This window comes from Trichogramma pretiosum, unplaced genomic scaffold (assembly GCF_000599845.2).
Source record: "Trichogramma pretiosum strain Unisexual culture from Peru unplaced genomic scaffold, Tpre_2.0 scaffold43, whole genome shotgun sequence".
In the NCBI taxonomy this organism is placed as follows: Eukaryota; Metazoa; Arthropoda; class Insecta; order Hymenoptera; family Trichogrammatidae; genus Trichogramma; species Trichogramma pretiosum.
In genome coordinates, this window is record NW_019640864.1 from 407,461 (window position 1) to 425,084 (window position 17,624).

The following is a 17,624-nucleotide window of genomic DNA, read 5'->3' on the forward strand; positions in this document are numbered from 1 at the left end:
GTTTGAACAAATGCTCAATGTATCCTATTCATGGTTTCATTTTTTGACTCGAAATGTCTTGAAAATAATCTATGTTTTATTCATCAAAACTGATCGTCTAATTATTTCCTGTTTTCAGGTAAATTCAGGCAAATCGATAAGAAAAAAGCCGATAAACATGACCAATGGAATCTTTTTACACTGGCACTACCGTCTATCAAACCAACCAATGACTTTTGATTGACTACTTACAAAGGGTTACGAGTGTAAAAAAGTGAAAATATTTGTTTCCATACTTGAATTAATACGAGAACACAAAAATCGTTGAATTTGTAAATTACTGTGGTATGGAATTAATAAATACAAAGAAGGCACAGATGCTGAAAAACTGAATGCATAGCTCTAAGCCGTTGTCCTTGGTGTTACAGTTGTTTATTGTTTGATGTTATTATCGTTCTGAAGTCACGGAGGTTAACCGGAGTAGGTAGTGTCTCTGAAAAACAGACGAAGCTTATTACATTCTACTTTGCAATAATTATGATTTGCGCCTATCGATACTCTAGACAAGTAACTCATTTTTTTTCTTTCATTTTTTTTCCAAATTTCCATTAGAAATTTCTCCGCTTGTCATAGGAAACTCATCTGTTACCCCTAAAAATAAACAACCCTAAAAAAAAAAAAAAAAACAAAAAAAGAAAGAAACCCCAAGTCAATGTTGGTCGTTGTGCTTTCTGTGTGTTTCAGCCGCGCTGAGCTACAAGCCCATGTACATGACGAGATTCATCTGCGGCAACTGCAAGCTGGGCTTCGGCCGCCAGTACGACATGCAGCGTCACAAGTGCAACGCCCAGCCGCCCCGTTACGGCTGCACCTACTGCCACAAGCGCGACAACTCGTCGTCCAACATCAAGCGCCACATCAGACGCTGGCATCCGGATTATCCGATTAAAGTCGATCGATTTTTCTGAAAGTAAACGGACTGTGAAAAAAAGCTCCTTATCTCTCTTCCTCGATGCTTCTCTATTGCTTGACGATAATTGTGATCTCTCGGACGATTGTGATCTTGTTCGCATTGTAAATTCTCGACTATATACACGGTAGTTATATTATAATATTTATTATAAGTTACGATAGAGAGTAGAACTCCAATTACTGAATAAAATTATTCGATAATTAAATCCATTTGTCAGTCATTTAGTAGTCGTTTCAATCTCAATGTCTAACTTTCATTCACACACTTATCAAGTTCCTACTAAACGTTCCCGATCACGATTTGCCACGGATCAACAATCAAAACTAACCAAGCTTCTCGTCTGCTTTTCTGCTTACAGAATTTCTGGGCCTGCCCGGCGAGGAACTCGGCCTGTACGGCCCGTACGATCCCGCCGCGGCCGAGGCTGGCGCGGGCATGCAGATCGCCGGCAGCCACGAGTACATCTACCTGCCCAACGAGCGCAAGTGCTACCAGTGCCTCAAGTGCGCCAGTCGCTTCAGCCAGAAGACCACCATAACCCGCCACTTGCGCTACTTTTGCGGCAAGGGCTACCGCTACAAGTGTCCCTACTGTCACATGCTCGCCTCGTGCTCGTCCAATATCTATCGGCACGTCAGGTCGCGACACTTCGACAAAAAGCCCCACGCCATCAAGCTCTTCTCGTCGGTCTGCAAGAGAACGAGATCGGGCGATATCGAGCATTAACGGAATCGTGATTCATAAGCTCGAAACAAACTTTCTAGTCGTCAGATGTACATTTTTTAAATTATTATTATAAATAACTTTAATGGTGCAAAAAGATCGTTTTTGAACAAAAGATAATGATAATTTCATCACATCTGCGCAGGAGCCATGACAAAAAAGCCTTGGCTTATGCTGGGTGAACAGTGTTACGTTAGTTTACGAATGAGATGTAATTAATTCGTAGACAGCAAAATAAAATTAGTCTACGAATGTCGACGATTATTTTCAACGATACCATAACGATGTATACGTATTGTATGGTAAATTGTGATTGTGAGTAAATAAATAATATTAATATAATGGATCCTCATTTCGATTCAAGTAGTTTTTAACCCCTCAAAGTAGACTTGCTAGATTTGTTACTTTCATGTCTACAATAGATTTCTACTACTAACCCGAAGTAAGATGAACTTTCTGATTTTTATGTTCCGTTTATTACGTGTTGTTTGTTCGCCTCTTGACTTCGTGGCTACTTATTTATGCGCCTCTATCGCATACGCGGCCAAGTCGACAAAAATGCACTAAAAAAATCAACTTGTTTATTTCAGATACAAGGAGCAAAGTCTACTCGGGCGTAAAGCAGCATTTTTGCCCGAAGTGTCAGCGTGGCTATACCGATCGCAACAACATGATAAGACATATGAGGCATCAGTGCGGCATACCCCCAAAGTACAAGTGTCCCTACTGCGATCATCCTTCCAGATTTTCGCATAATGTTTACGCGCACGTGAGACGACATCATCCCCAGCGAGATATTTATTACGTGCGCATATCTTGAGGTCGACGCGCGATTGAAATCGATCGATTTGTTAATATTGTATAAAATATGCATAGGTATTAAAAAAAACAAAACGAAAAACCAACAAGTGAACTTTTGTATATGTTGATTGTGATTTGTCTGATATATAAACGAACAATGAATAAATTAATGATAAACATAAAACGATAATTTTTTTTTTTTCAACTTTTTTCTCTTAACAATTTTCTCTTTATAGCCAATTTTTTCTGAGTGTTATATAATTTCTCTGCTTTGTCTGCCGCCGAACCGCCTTGAATAATCAATATAATTATTTTTTTTCTAGGCTACTACGTCGAAACGCCGCCGAACCTCAAATATTACTTTTGTCCCCGTTGCGATACTCGTTATTCCAACAAAGCCAATATGCTTAAACACTTGAGGCACGTTTGCGGCAAGCCACCAAGATTCGAGTGCCCGTACTGCAACACTTACATCTCGAAGTACACCCACAACGTTTATGCACACGTCAGGCGCGTACATCCAACGGAGAAAGTTCGATATTTATGCAACGAGTGAAATTTTTTTGTACATAGTGATTTTTGACGAAAAACAAATTTGTATGAAAGACAAAAATGTTTGAATAGCAATAAAATGTTTCATGTTCGTTCTCTCAACTCTACCCATTGTTTTCCACATTATTCACACGTACTATTATTGACAATAATTCTTGCTCCATCCCCGATGCACCGAAAAAATTAAGCTTCTGAACTGAATTAAAAAAAAAAACATAGGACTATTTAAATCGAACTTAAGCAACGATTCGATCATGTATTAATTTTAATTTTCTTCACAGATCCTCTGCTCATCTATCCGAATAGGAATCGAATGCCAGGAATTTCGAGGACCCGCGGCCAATACAGCTGTCGGGTTTGTGGCAAGGCTTACAAGTGGTACAGCGGCCTTTACAGGCATCGCACCTTCGAGTGCGGGAAAGCGCCTCGTTTTCAGTGTCCTTATTGTAACTACGTTGCCAAGCAGCGGCCGCACATCTATACGCATATTAAAGCCACGCACAGAAACAGGCAGGGCTTCAAGAAAATCGACGTGTACGCCATCGATCTTCAAAAGCGAGATCCGATTGGCACCGACTGAATTATTTAAGCGTTTAATTATGATGAATTTTCAGATTTTCACATATTTTACTTTCTTTACTTACTTGTGATGATACTGCGTTAGCATCTAAGTATTATTTAAGACGAGCGAGCATTAGCTAGCAAGACATGTTGCTTGTTTAAGGTATGCGAGTATGTACCTAGTCATAAGTTGAACACTACGTACTTTGTTAAATCTTGAAATCAGCATTTTCACCGAAAATAATGTTAGGTACACTTTTATTAGTATTCAACCAATATCAAAGAGTTATTTTACAAAAAAATATAAATTTGTAAATAAAAATGTATTCTTTAGATTTGTATTATAACTTTAATCAAAATCGTTTTTTTAAATTTGTTTGAGCATCCCGGCGGAAAGTATTGAAAGTCTTTATCCGGCGAATAATTCTTGTAAATATTCGTTAAATACTGAAAATAAACTTACATTCCTTATGATTGTTAGTAAGTGAAATTATTACATAGTCAATAAAATCCACTCAACTTCTTCACTTCATTCACCTCATTTTCTTCTGCTGATTTATACACCTTTAACTTATCTTCTGATTGAACTATATCTAACAGACACATTATTTTTTTTCATTTTTCAGCCTGGTTCACCGATTTGATATTTCCGAAAGACAGACGCAAAACGAAGGGACCGTTGCCGGAAGGTGCCTTCAGATTTCAATGCCCCTATTGTCCATTTCTCAATAAGCGCAAGGATCATGTGTACCGTCACGTTCGAGGTCGTCACCCGTACTCTCAAGTCGGATGCGTCGATTTGTATGCGAATGATAATTGATTGAGAAAGTTATTTTTTATGCCTTCTTTAAGAACTACGTTGAAAATGTTGTTCTAATTTATTGTAAAGATTGTAAATAGATAGTAGAGAATCATGTTATATAAAATAAATCTAGCTTTTATAAATTAATGCTTATATTTCCTAATAAAAATGCATCTCATTTTTACCAGGTGATGCGATGAAAATGAAAAAACTACTCGATATATAAAATCAATTTTGCATGTTATATCTAATGACAACTGACGTGCGATATCCCAAGACAGAGTCTGGAGTGCAATTAATACAATGAAGAAGAATTCTTATTCGTTCCTTGCATATATTATTTTACATGTGTGTTGAAACTGTGTGTACAGCCAATTGAACTCATTAAGAATTTTTTCATCATTACAATACGAATCACTCTGAAAAGCTCACAACAGCCACGTCCACGATTCTCTAAGTGCACCTATACGACTAATCGAGATCTTTCGTCTCTGATTTTAATTTTCCAGGCGAGAAGAAGTTCCTTCGTCCGCACGCGTATTACGAGCAGCAGCATCATCACCAGCACCATTATCAGCAGAATCAGCGCGTGTCGGAGCTGCGCCACCCGTGTCCTCGCTGCAATCGCACCTACAAGCATCGCAGCCACATGATCAGGCACTACAGGTACGAGTGCGGCACGCCGCAGCGCTTCGAGTGCCCCTACTGCAAGATCCATCTGCGCCAGAGGACCCACGTCTGGACGCACATAAGGACGCTGCATCCGAATCAGGAGATGTACTGTTACGACGTCGTCACGCACACGAGACTGACCCGTAAGGGTGATCACAAATAGCAGAGTTCGATGGTCGAATTCATCGTTTTTGTACATTGTTATGCGTTATAAGAAATTTATACTTCAAAATTCGATGCTTTTCATCAAGCTTATGGTGTGAAACTAGTCAGTTCAATTTGATAAGTCAAATAACGATTTTTCTATAATTATAATTATAATAAAATGAGACGAATACCTATTAGACATGCATTATTAAAAATTTATTGAGACCTCACCAAGACTCAATTTTTTTCCTACAGGTAAGCTAACGTATGACTTGACTTTCTTAAAACCTTTTCTAATTGAACCCTTAATATTTTTCAGGTACCCGGCGGAATAACTTCATGGTTTTAAAAAATTATTTGAATCAGATGTCAAAGATACGCCCATATGATTGGCAGTACTCTCAGGATGAATTATTTGCTTAACTAATTTATCAACTTTTTTGTAAAAATGAAAAATAATTCATGATTTTTAAAAGTCAAACTTCGATGTGTGACTTATAAACGATTGTATAATAAAAATGGCTAAAAAGCACACCATCCAAGTTGCCACAAATATTAATTTTGAATTTTTATTTATTTTTATGTTTTTTTCTCTCAAATTATTAACGCAAATTTTTGTTGTTTTCATTTAACATTTTTTTCAGTGACTTATTTTGTGTGTTTTTTTATTATCATCTTTCCTTCACAAAATAATATCAAAAATTAAATAAGTATGTATTTATACAGTGTTTGACACTACTAATCAGCCCGACACTGACACATATTTTTACCTTTTTCATAAAAAAAGCAGTTTAAAAAAAAGTAAACAGACCAAAAACTTAACGCTTACGTAGTGAATGTAAAAATTTTGCTCTGTCTACAGATAAGCGGGAGCAAGATGAGAAAAAAGAATTTAAGTTCATGACTAGTCGGCGGCCGCCGCCTCGCGGCCCCCAGTGGCGCGAGAAGCAATACTACTGTCCCAAGTGCCATCGCGGCTTTACTCTCAAAAGCAACTGTAATAGACATTTCAAATATGAGTGCGGTTACGGGCCGCGTTATAAGTGCCCGTACTGCGATCTGCGTAGCAAGCAGACGTCGCAGGTTTACTCGCATATCAGGAAAAAACATCCTGGAACAACCGTCTACTTCACCAACATTTGAAAAGACTAATAAAACGAGTGTGATTATTATTTTAGTACTTATAGAGCTAACTTTTATGATAATATTATTCACACGTTGAATATTACAATTTTTCAGATTTTTTTTCGTTTCGAGTGATTTGTGAAATCTTATTTTGTATATGCAATCATAATTATAAGATGAAACTATGCTTCGATTGAAAAAAATGAAATTGGTGAAATTACACTAATCGTCTGAAAATACTCTTTTTCGGTGTAATTACATCAAGGTTAAATTTAGGAACTAATGTGCAATATTTATAAAATAATTTTCTAATTTGATCTATATTGTAAGTACTTAATTATTATTTATGTTGAAAATTTCAAACCAAAAATATTGAGACGAATTAAAAAGTCTCACGATGTGCCATTTATAGTTTGTAAATCAAATCAATTTTTTGCTACAAATATAGTTACGACAATCTCCGATTGTCTGTGTATATTATTGTAAATCAATAAAATACCATACTATTATACTATAAATTATCTCTATCTTAATATGAACAATTTTTAACTAAATTTCAAGTCGATATAAATGATAACTCTGTAAAAAATCATCATTTGATTTTATTGATTCATTCTTGTCAACTGAGGGTTTTGAACGATGTTTAAATTATAATATAAATTATCTTTTTACAGATTGCTTCGCTGTATACTAAATTATGTTCATTTTCCCGAAAAAGCAAGAGCTAATTTCGACGTGAGCCAAGACTTTCTCTTCAGAAATTTTATAAAGTCTTTGCAACCTACACGATTGAAAATGAGATTAAAGTTGAGATATTTTCGTAGTGACAAATCATAGTATCATGATAACATATAAAAATCTTATCCAATAAAAATAAGCCAACATACTGATTAATAAAAAATAATTTGATTCAAAATTTGTAATCCATAGACAAATTTTTCCATTTATAAAGTCTAAATAATGAACGAAATTGAATTCATCATACACAGAGTTTATATTTTGAATACCAATTGTGCAATAAAGTTATACTGAAAGTGATATTGTTTATTTGAATACATTTTAAAGTAAAAGTATAAACTGTGAAATATGAATGATTCTGGGGATTAATATTTAATTTTTCAGCCACTCGTATCCATAAAAAGTAGCCATTACAATTTTAGCTTCGAAATTTTTAATTTGCAACGTGAACCGATTTTCTAATAGCATAAAACAAAACCGAAAGATCACTTGCAAAACGACTGCAGTTTAGATCTCGGGCATAGTTTGCACACCCCAATGACCAACGAACGTCTCTTTTTTCTTGTTTCAGTGCAATTACCGTTCGTCATCAATCCCTTGATGAAAAATTTAATGTGGATGACGAAACAGAGCCCAATCAGCCCCGAGCTAGCCTATCAGTGCGAAACCTGTGGCAAATCGTATCAACATCGGGCCACGCTGCTGCGACACACGCGTCACGAATGCGGCCAGGCTCCCAAATTCAAGTGTCCCTACTGCACTCATCGCACCAAGCAGCGCGGAAACTTGTACCAACACATAAGGACCAACCATCCGGGCGAGAAAGTTTATTCCGCCGAGAGTTCATAAGAGGCGCTTCAGGCCTTCGTGGCCCACCTTTTAGGCTTTAGATGGCCTTAGGAGACATTTCTGTTTTGTTTCATTTTTATGATTTTTACACTTGTACCGTGTTAAAATGATACTGTTGATAAGTATTTTCAATTTTATACCGAGATGGAGAATGTAATGTGATCTATTTATTAATTTAGTTTTTAATATTGTTACGATTGCTCATGTTAACCATTAGACGACGAAGGTGTTCGATATATCGTCTACCTGCGACTTAGGGTGTATGAAACCAATGACCCGTTGTTTTTAGATAAGAAGTTTGAAATACCATTTTGTATCGAAAAATCCCTACCATTGAAAGGTATATTCAGTAAATTTGAGACAAAGATAACGTTAATTTTATGTGAAATTAGAATGAAAGAGAATGTTTTTTACACGAATAACTGAAGAATAGTTATTTTAATTAAAACTTTAATTAAAACTTTAATTAAAACTTTAATTGAAATAGGTGTTTGTTACAATTCTTTTTTTTTTCAATGAAAATAAGAAAAATTAAGTTTTATTCAACTGAAATAGGTATGTATTGAAAACATACATATCGATTTCGTACATTTTTACTTAAATTGAATCATGGATTTGAACATAAAGTTGTTAACTTTATAAAATGAACTTTTTTTAAATTTAACATTTTTCATTAAAAAGTCCTAAAAGTACTAAGATTGAATTTTTACAATTTCAGTAATTAAAATACTCGATAGATCAAACGATGTATCGTGGACAGTTGAATCTCATGATAATTTCCAATAGTTCCTATAAATAATAGTATTAATAACTTATAAACATTGTCAAACTACTATGGAAAATTATTCATTTCAAACCGTAATGCTATCATTGTCTAATTTTTTGTAACTCTGCAGTGAAATATTGACACAAGAAATAATTAATGAATGATTGACATTATTTATTGAAAATTGGTATAATGATTAAGTATACTGGACTCTTTGTAGTTGGAGTCTATAGATCAGATTGATCATATAGTTACCTGGATCTTGTTACGTAAGATTTTTAAATAAATAGTTAATTTTAGAAAAAATCAAAGCGAAATATAAACGAAACTGTTCCTAGGAACTGAGAAATTATGTAGAGCTTATAGATGTACGCTTAGTGGATCGTGGTAATTTTTGCAATCGAAGATGCTATTTTCGACTCTCTTCATGAAAAGCACAATTGATTATATTGACAGAATTTGGAGTTTTTTTACTTCCAACGGAATTCAATATGCACTATAGGTATTATTTTCAATAATCAAGCTGCCAATAAAACGAATAAGAATTGAGAAAGTAGTAAGCTTAGTGTACTATAACAATTTAGTAGTTGTTATTATATATTTGTATATATTATAAACATTATTTATTCTAGTAGAAAAACAACAGTGATAACAAAAAAGTAACTTGCTAGGCATAATCTCACCAAGATTATTTCGTTAATGTAAACTTTGTAAAATAGTAAAACTATTATCTTGTGGCAAGATATTTACTTGTCCTGAATTATGTTACTTTTTTTTTTTTAATAAAATTGAAATTAACTGTCACATATCTTCTCACTAATTATGCTTCGCAGTCTTAACCCTGAATAGTGCTATCTATTAGACACATTAATGTCTATCCTTCGCATAATTATCGAAAATAATCGATACCCAGTGCAAATACGATTACCTCGTATTAATCAAATTATTTTTTCTTCTTTGCAGGCTATTCGAGGATCCGTGTCTCGCAAGCAGTGGTCGCTCCTGTTCAAGATTGCCCGAAAAGTAACTCAGTGGCGGGAGTGTATCCCTGTTCTAAGTGCGGTAAAGTCTATAAATGGTATAGAAATCTCACGACGCATTTGAGATTGGAGTGCGGAAAAGAGCCCAGAGTTATTTGCCCATTTTGCCCAAGAAGGACCAAGCATAAAACCAGTATGCGCACCCACATAAAGCGAATGCATAACGTGACATTCTAATAAAAGTTCCACTGTCGGCTTTGAGCATTAAAATTGTATAATTTGTAACGATTCATGCGAAATTCTAGTCAACTTTTTGAGAAAACGTAGGATTAAATTTTTAATTTTAATCTTCATTTCTGGAGCGATCTTGTGTACATATTATGCGTTTATCTAGAACGTATAGGTATTGACTAAATGTATTTTGTATGAAATTGAATTTCTTAGAAATCTTATGGAAAAAATCGGAACAAATTAAATGTTAACCGATTTACGACGTAGACAGTATTTTCATTATGCTACATGTAATATTCTTTGATGGAATTGAACATCAACTATGTTACGTTGATGGTATAAATTTTAATCGTTAGTTTTTAAATCATTATTAGCTTATACAAAATCTATGAAAAAGTATCCCTTTATTATTATGAAAAAAATGGTTCCTGGAAAATAATAATATTTTTTTTTTGGTAACACGAATAATTTAATTTACTATGAGGTTAAAGAACATTTTGACTACAGAAAAAATTCTGTTTAACTAAATATTTTGTTATACAAAATAGAATAAAAATTTCAATAGAACTGAAGATTTTTTATTTTTATTTACCCTTTCATGTGAACATCAAACAATCATCATGTGCCACATCAAAAATAAAAATGCATCTTACTAACTAGCATATTTTTTGTTTCAGGTATAAGTACTTTATGCTTGGAAGCATACTTGGAACCTTTAGTGAACAGAAAAATATGTGATAAAGTTTTGTTAAAAACGTCTGACGCTACTTCAAATCAAAATAATTGTATTAATAATTACACGATTAAAAAAACAACTAAATATTACTTCATACTGCAGTTTATGACAAGCATGTTCGTTTTGCATGATAATTTGGCTTCGTTTTTATTTATGTAAAAGCTTTAAACATGCGTTAGAGTTTTTACAATTTTTTTGACATAGACTTTTCAACATTATATAATGTTTCATAGAAACGTTTTTCGTTTTTCAGTGTGTTAATTTTATTTCTGCGTAATGATTTGTTTGTTCGATAAAAGTGAGTGCTGATATATTTTTATGCCAGTTATTGTAAATTAAAGTAACAAGTATCAATCACCGATCACTAACATCATAAAATCTTCGATTTTTTGCTGGTTTTTATAGAAGCGCCACTTTTTCCGATTGTAAGACCACGTTTGCACATCTGTCCGCGCTGCGGTCAGATGTATTCATGGGCATCGAACCTTCGGAAGCACTTGAAGATGGGCTGCGGCATGGTGACCTGCGAGACTCATTTTTCCTGCCAATACTGCCCTTACAGGTCACGAATCGAGGCTAGCTTCGTCAAACATTTACTTTCTGTGCATAATATCAAGTAGGAGAGGCCTCAGTCCGGCGCCGCAGTACCCCTGCTGCAACAATTCAAAAACGCGGCTCCCGGCTTTCCACTAATACTCTAAGATTCAGGGCTTGACAAGTAAATTTTTCTTTTACTTCATTTGAAAAAATTGATCATTATTGAACGTGTTTCTGTACCCCTTCATCGTCATACTATTTCTAGTCGGCTTTATGGTTGCCAAAGAAAACATTTACTATACTGTCTTGTAGAAAACTTTTGATATAAAATACAGAAGCATGTTTAATAACTATTATTTTACGACAGTTTCGAAGTGTCACAAAATGAAGCAAATAACCAAAAAAATGGTAAAAAGTGAAACAGCAAAACGAAACGATTTTTCATACTTTTCCTGTATTAGATTTATTCTCTAGTCATGGCTTAAAATGAATTAGCAATAATTAAATTGTAAACCTAGATAGAATGAACTTGTTTCACATTCTATCATGAACAAGCTTTAATTTGGCATTTTATAGTTTTATAAACTCTTGTACTCCGTATTATTCCTTAATTTAACTTTTTAAATTCTCTTTAAAAATTTAAAAAACTTAGAATTTAAGTTACATGATCATAAGAGTGTGCAATTTTAATCGAAAAAGACGGAAAATCAAAGAATAATGTTAAGTAAAGTCTGATCTTTACCAAAAAATGTGCCGATTAAGTCAAAGACTTCGAAACAATAGTATATCTTCTGATAAAGTGTGACAGAATTAAATGATTTTGCTATAAAAGTATGACTGTAATTGAGTAAGCTAGGGTGATTAAAAATTGATGCACTGCTGTATTAAAAATATCGTAGGCTTTATAATTGTAATGCGTTGGAGTTGAAATTAAATTTAAGAAAAATTTTGATCTAACGAATGATTTTCGTAAGTAATTTTGAAAACATAAGTGAGTTGATTGCTCAAAAACAAAAAAAGATTTAATTTTTAGAATAAATTTTAAGAGTCGTATAAAGCAGTCAATAAAAACATGTGCGAAATATAAAATTATTATATAACGATGAAGCAAGAAAAAAGAACTGAATTTCGACGCTAAGTAGAAGCATTGTAATCTACATTGCATATTTTTGGCTCGTTTTTTGATCGTCACTTTGCGGCTGTATTTGAAATATTTGATGAGAAAATGACATCAAATAGAATGAGAATTATTAAAAGAGGGATCGTGATGGTATTGATGAGGAAAAAATTGTATCACTAAATAGCAAGAATATTTATTTAAAAAATCACTACTGATGTTTAAATACGTTGATATTTATACTTTTAACTGGTTAATGATGCGAATTTGATGATATATTTCAATTGCAAATCTTCATCAGCACGACGTAAAAAAGTTACTCTCGCGTTTTCGTCGCGACTATGAAAAAAAAAGTTCCTTATTAAAACAAATTAAATACGAAAAAGAAATATAAAAAAGCCGTTAAAGTGATTAAAAAAAAGTTATTGAACTAAAGTGACACAGCGTTATGCCGAAAAAAAATGAGAACCAGCATGCTGAAATTTTCGAGATCAAACAATGAACTACCATATACTTCTTTATAGATGCACTAGTAAATATTTTGACCGAATATAAATAGAGCGTCGATGTTTAGGCACATGGAAATTGAAAATTTTTCTACAATTGAAAAGATGACGAATCGTCGCCGATTTTAAAATTAAATTTTGCGGAACTAAAAATTAGTGGAGTAAAATGTCGAACGACGTTGCGACGCTTATACCAAATTGAAACGAGTGCAAGGATTAATTTCTAGTCATTTACCACACAACATAATCTACAAGCAATGCCATAATTTCTGTTTCAGGAGAACTTTTCATAACTACTAATAACCAGTATTCATTTTACATAACTCTGCAATAGATATAATAGCCAACCATAGTAACGTATTTATTAACACTTATTTACAGGATAAAATGCACCGATTGTCGCGTGCTTCGATTCGATTTACGAAAATTTCATAAGCTCTCTAACATATCAACAGCGTAGTATTATACCGATGTAATCCTAATCCACGACGTCTTTGTAAGAATCTTGCAGTTACTGTAAATTTAAAATAAAATATCAATCATTCGTAAAAATGCTTCCTTTTCGGCGAATTAATGTTTATTCAACACTTTCGGTTCGAGGCAATTTGTCATTTTACATAAAAAAAAATGTTGCAAGAAAGTATTATGAAGCCGTCGCCCTGTCCTTCCAGTAATTGCTGCGTACGCATATCTACATGTCGAGTCGCGCAAATCAACAATAATAAACTTTTTCATATATATTCTCGCATAATCGTAACCGATTATATGGTCGATTTAACGATGAGTTCCACTATTTTGATGCATAACTATAACGATAAAAAAAAATTATGTGAAAAGAAAAATTGAATTTCTACTACGCAAATAAATGTCTATGTAACGCTGTTTACCTTTACAAGTTTTTCAATAAATAAATGTAAATATAAAAAATACTAGTAACAGTAACATATTTAACTTATTGATTATCTAATTAAATGAAAAAAAAAAACATCCATTGCTATACATTTCATTTTTGATAGCTCATATACTAACTTATCTTATTTTTTCTAGGTAAGTCCATTTTTTTCACAAGACTTCATTGGTGATTCATCATTCAATATAATCTCTCATGTGAAAAATTGTATAACTAAATTACTGTGAAATTGTAAATACTAACCTAATGTAAATAAATATCCATTACATTTCTTTTCTCTTCTTATTAATTTGATCCTATCATGATGTTATTGTTGAACGTCTTTAGTTTTACTGTTGCTCTTCATTCAATTTAATTCTTGACTGCTAGAGCTAGTGCTGGCAATAATAAAATTATTTTCTTCAATTGCTAATATATCTTTTTGTTGTTTGTTTCAGACTCTTCTTCAATTATTTTGATAGAAGATGAAGTAAAACAAGAACCAGTTCACCAGTTCGAAGAGATTTTTGTAGAAGACTTTACAGAAAGTTCAAGTCAAGTAGCGTCGAATTCTGCAGCACAAAATAAATATCAAGAAACAGACAAGATTAATATACAGAAAGAAGATCTTATCAAACCTGAAGCATCAAATAGTAAAAACGTTCAAGTGACAAAAACGTTCAAAAAGTCCATTAGTGTAAATAAAAGTCAAATTATTAAAAAACCGTCGCAAAAGAAATTTGACTTTCCGCAGATTTCCTACTCTCAAACAGTAATTAACGACCGGCTTGTAAAAGTAATGGAAGAAGTTAAAATTACCAAAACAGGAGTTCCATATAAAGTTGTGACGCCACTTCTAACTTCAAATCTTGACTTATGCGGGAAAAAAATAGTCAAAAGAGGTAGTGTTGAGGTCCAAGAAGAAATTAAAATTGCTAGAAAAAGTGAGTATTTTTGTTCAGTGAATAAATCGATCATTACAAAAAATAACGAATGAATAAAAATTTTAGCTCCCGGACAAATTGCTTATAAAGTCGTGACGCCAGTTGGCAATCTAGCTAAACCAGATCGATTTGAATCTTGGTGCATGCGGAACATAACTGCGAATAATGCAAATGCTATATTAAAATCTACGATGACATCGGAAAATGAAAATAAAAGGGGCTCGGCCGTTACAAAACCTAACAACAGCAGACCTTAAGATGATTCTGGATTTTCTAGGCTGCATCACAGCCCCTGCAAGATGTAAAATTCAATGGTAGGTACGAAAATTCACGCTTCATAATTTATTTATAGTATATATTAACATTTTTAATATTTTTCTAGGTATTAAAGATTCGCCAAAAGTCAGATTGAAATCATGCAATTACAATATGATAATTTAGTACGAAAAAATGAATACTATTTAAATTCATTTGTATCATAATCAATAATTATTTTTTAGTCATCCAATAAAATTAAAAATGTGTACGAACTCACAAATAAATTTAATCGAAATAACTCGTAAAATAATGATTTTTTTCTTAATTATTGATGAAAAGTGGTGATAGAATATAATCATTAATATAGTTGTGTTGTCCTGTGTTGTCTTTCAATTTCAGATATTTTTTTTTAACATCAATTTTTTACTTTCTTCACTAATCCTATGATTTTTCAAAATTCAATTTTCCAGTCGTTCCAGAAATGATGGAAGACGTAGACTTGATCGAAGATCCGAGGTCACAAACCCTTTCGTTTTATCCACCGCCCCATATATTATTTTGCAATCGTTGCAACAAGGTATTCAATGATCGATCGAAATTTACGACACACGTGAAGCACCTATGTGGTTACGAACAAAAACAATGTCCGCACTGTCCATTCAAAACGTTTTACAGACTTAATGCCCATGTTTGTAAACGAAGATCATCTTCACCTTGGTCACCTAGGTCGCCTTGAGAATTTTTTTATTTTCTTTTTGTAAATAATTTGTATAATGATTGTTAATTAATGCATGACAGTTTGATTATCATGAATTTATTAATGATCATTAACGCAATAATTGTTAATATTATGCAATTGTACATACATAATCGACCTATTATTATTTAATTGATAATATTCCAGAAATATTGATTAATTAATTAATAATAATTTCTTGTTTTTTTCTTTTTGTTAAATATAATAATGAGATCGATCAAAATAAAATGAATTAGTGGACCACTGAATAAAACAAATTATTTACCTTTAATTTCTACCGAAAATTATCACGATGATTCAATTGTTTCGTTATCTAGTCACTTATTGTTTTGTTCCAGTTTAAAAACGGTAAAGCTTAGCACTGAAAAAATATCATTTATCATAATCAATTTCACGCATCATATTCTTTATTCCATAATACCATTTCCAGCTTGAAATATCAGTATAAGAGAAAAAATTCATCTCTGCGTTCATCACATCGAACAAAAAAAATTTTTTTTTTCATCATACTTCATCTTACCGCTGACTGACTATATCCGCTATGCAAGCTCAATTTTTTATATGCCTCTCGCTCAGCTAAAAGTACTATTTTTATATTTTTCTAGTCTCTTTCGACTATAGATTCAACCTGAAACCCAAAAAAAAAAAAAAATAAAAACAATCAAAAACAAAACCACTCACAAAAATGCAGTAGTACAAAAATCCTATTTATCCGATTATTTGCAGAAAGGTATCAGCGCTACGTCAATTCGCCGGGCAGCAGCAACGTGTGCTCGAATTGTGGCAAGTCGTACAAGCATAAGCATCACCTGAAACGCCATCGCGACTTCGAGTGCGGCGTGGAGCCGAAATTTTCTTGTTTATACTGTCCGCACAAGACGCGTTACAAGGACAGTCTGACGAAGCATATTCTCGCGAGGCACGAGCGCGATTGGCACCTGCAGCAGATTCAGCAGCAACAATACTACACGAACGTACCCGAAGATTTTGAACCGTCGATGCTCCTGAGATTGGACATGGACGAGTTCCCGGCGAAGAATTAAAAGAATATGTCGTTCTCTATCGTCACCCGCGACTTATATGCGAATTATTTTCATGCAAATAATTGAAATCATACCAAGAAAAAAAAACTGAAAAATAAGAATTGTTGTTACGCTCATGAATAGAATTTATATATTTTTTAAATGTGAACGGAGCTCAACGTAATAACTAAATATATTAATTTCTGTACTGAGAATAATTTAAAATTGTTATCAGCAGAATTTACAGAACTCTTCAAGGTTCCTGTTTAAGGAGATGTCCTATTAGACATAATAAGTTTGCTACTGTATTTTTCTTAGTGTATTATTAAACATTCCTAATTTTTATGTTATAATTGATCCGTTATAATATTCTCCTAGTCTTAAGTGCAAAGATGATAAGCTTTGTAACCAAATAAACTATTTTTTGTTAAAATCTTCACTGAAAGAAGTGTAGGTAGTATCCGCACCGGTTTAACTCGAATTAAATATTGGTTTAAATTTAACATTTAATCAAAAAATATTTCACTAGCCATTGAAACACGATTGAATGGGTTTTGATAGGTTTTTTATTGATACTGCGAAATGCATTTTTTTCAGTGTAATTACTGATAGTTACCATCTTGTTTCCAAAAATATTCTTTACGCGTAGCTTTAAGAATCAAAGTGTATAACAGTTGATCGTGTTGATATACATATTTTTTCTCCTTTTTTTGAAATAAAAAAATTATATTTTCTAACTTTATTGTTCATATTTATATAAAATGTACATATAACGAATAAGTCAATTGAAGTAAATTTTTCGTTTTTAAATTTTTGTCTCTTAGTTCACTAAGATGTCGATAACATTGTCATGTCAAACAATGAGAAAAGAACTTTACTAACCACCTTAATTGATTTTTTCAGGTTCCTTATAAAAAATGTTGAAAAAAGCGTCACTTGTTAAAAGAAGTAAACCAGTG

The 17,624-nt window shown here is 33.0% G+C and overlaps 1 protein-coding gene across 34 annotated transcripts in view; it reads left to right on the top strand.

Moving 5' to 3' along the window:
- Positions 1–17,624, top strand: part of LOC106649543 (longitudinals lacking protein, isoforms A/B/D/L) — a 112,718-nt gene that overhangs the window by 30,851 nt on the left and 64,243 nt on the right. The window contains exons 7-8 of one of the 34 annotated variants that reach the window (XM_023457550.1): positions 14,143–14,628; positions 14,695–14,900. The exons of 22 other annotated variants lie outside the window; for them this stretch is intronic. In XM_023457550.1, the coding sequence (XP_023313318.1) occupies positions 14,143–14,628; positions 14,695–14,885 (677 nt within the window). In that variant the 3' untranslated portion in view covers positions 14,886–14,900. Of the gene's footprint in view, positions 1–723; positions 963–1,310; positions 1,694–2,265; positions 2,511–2,799; positions 3,136–3,309; positions 3,624–4,215; positions 4,425–4,900; positions 5,408–7,644; positions 9,493–9,651; positions 9,921–14,142; positions 14,629–14,694; positions 14,901–15,356; positions 15,757–16,369; positions 17,403–17,624 lie in introns of those variants that run through there. 11 more of the 34 variants (XM_023457565.1, XM_023457578.1, XM_023457571.1 and 8 more) reach the window with 11 other exon arrangements.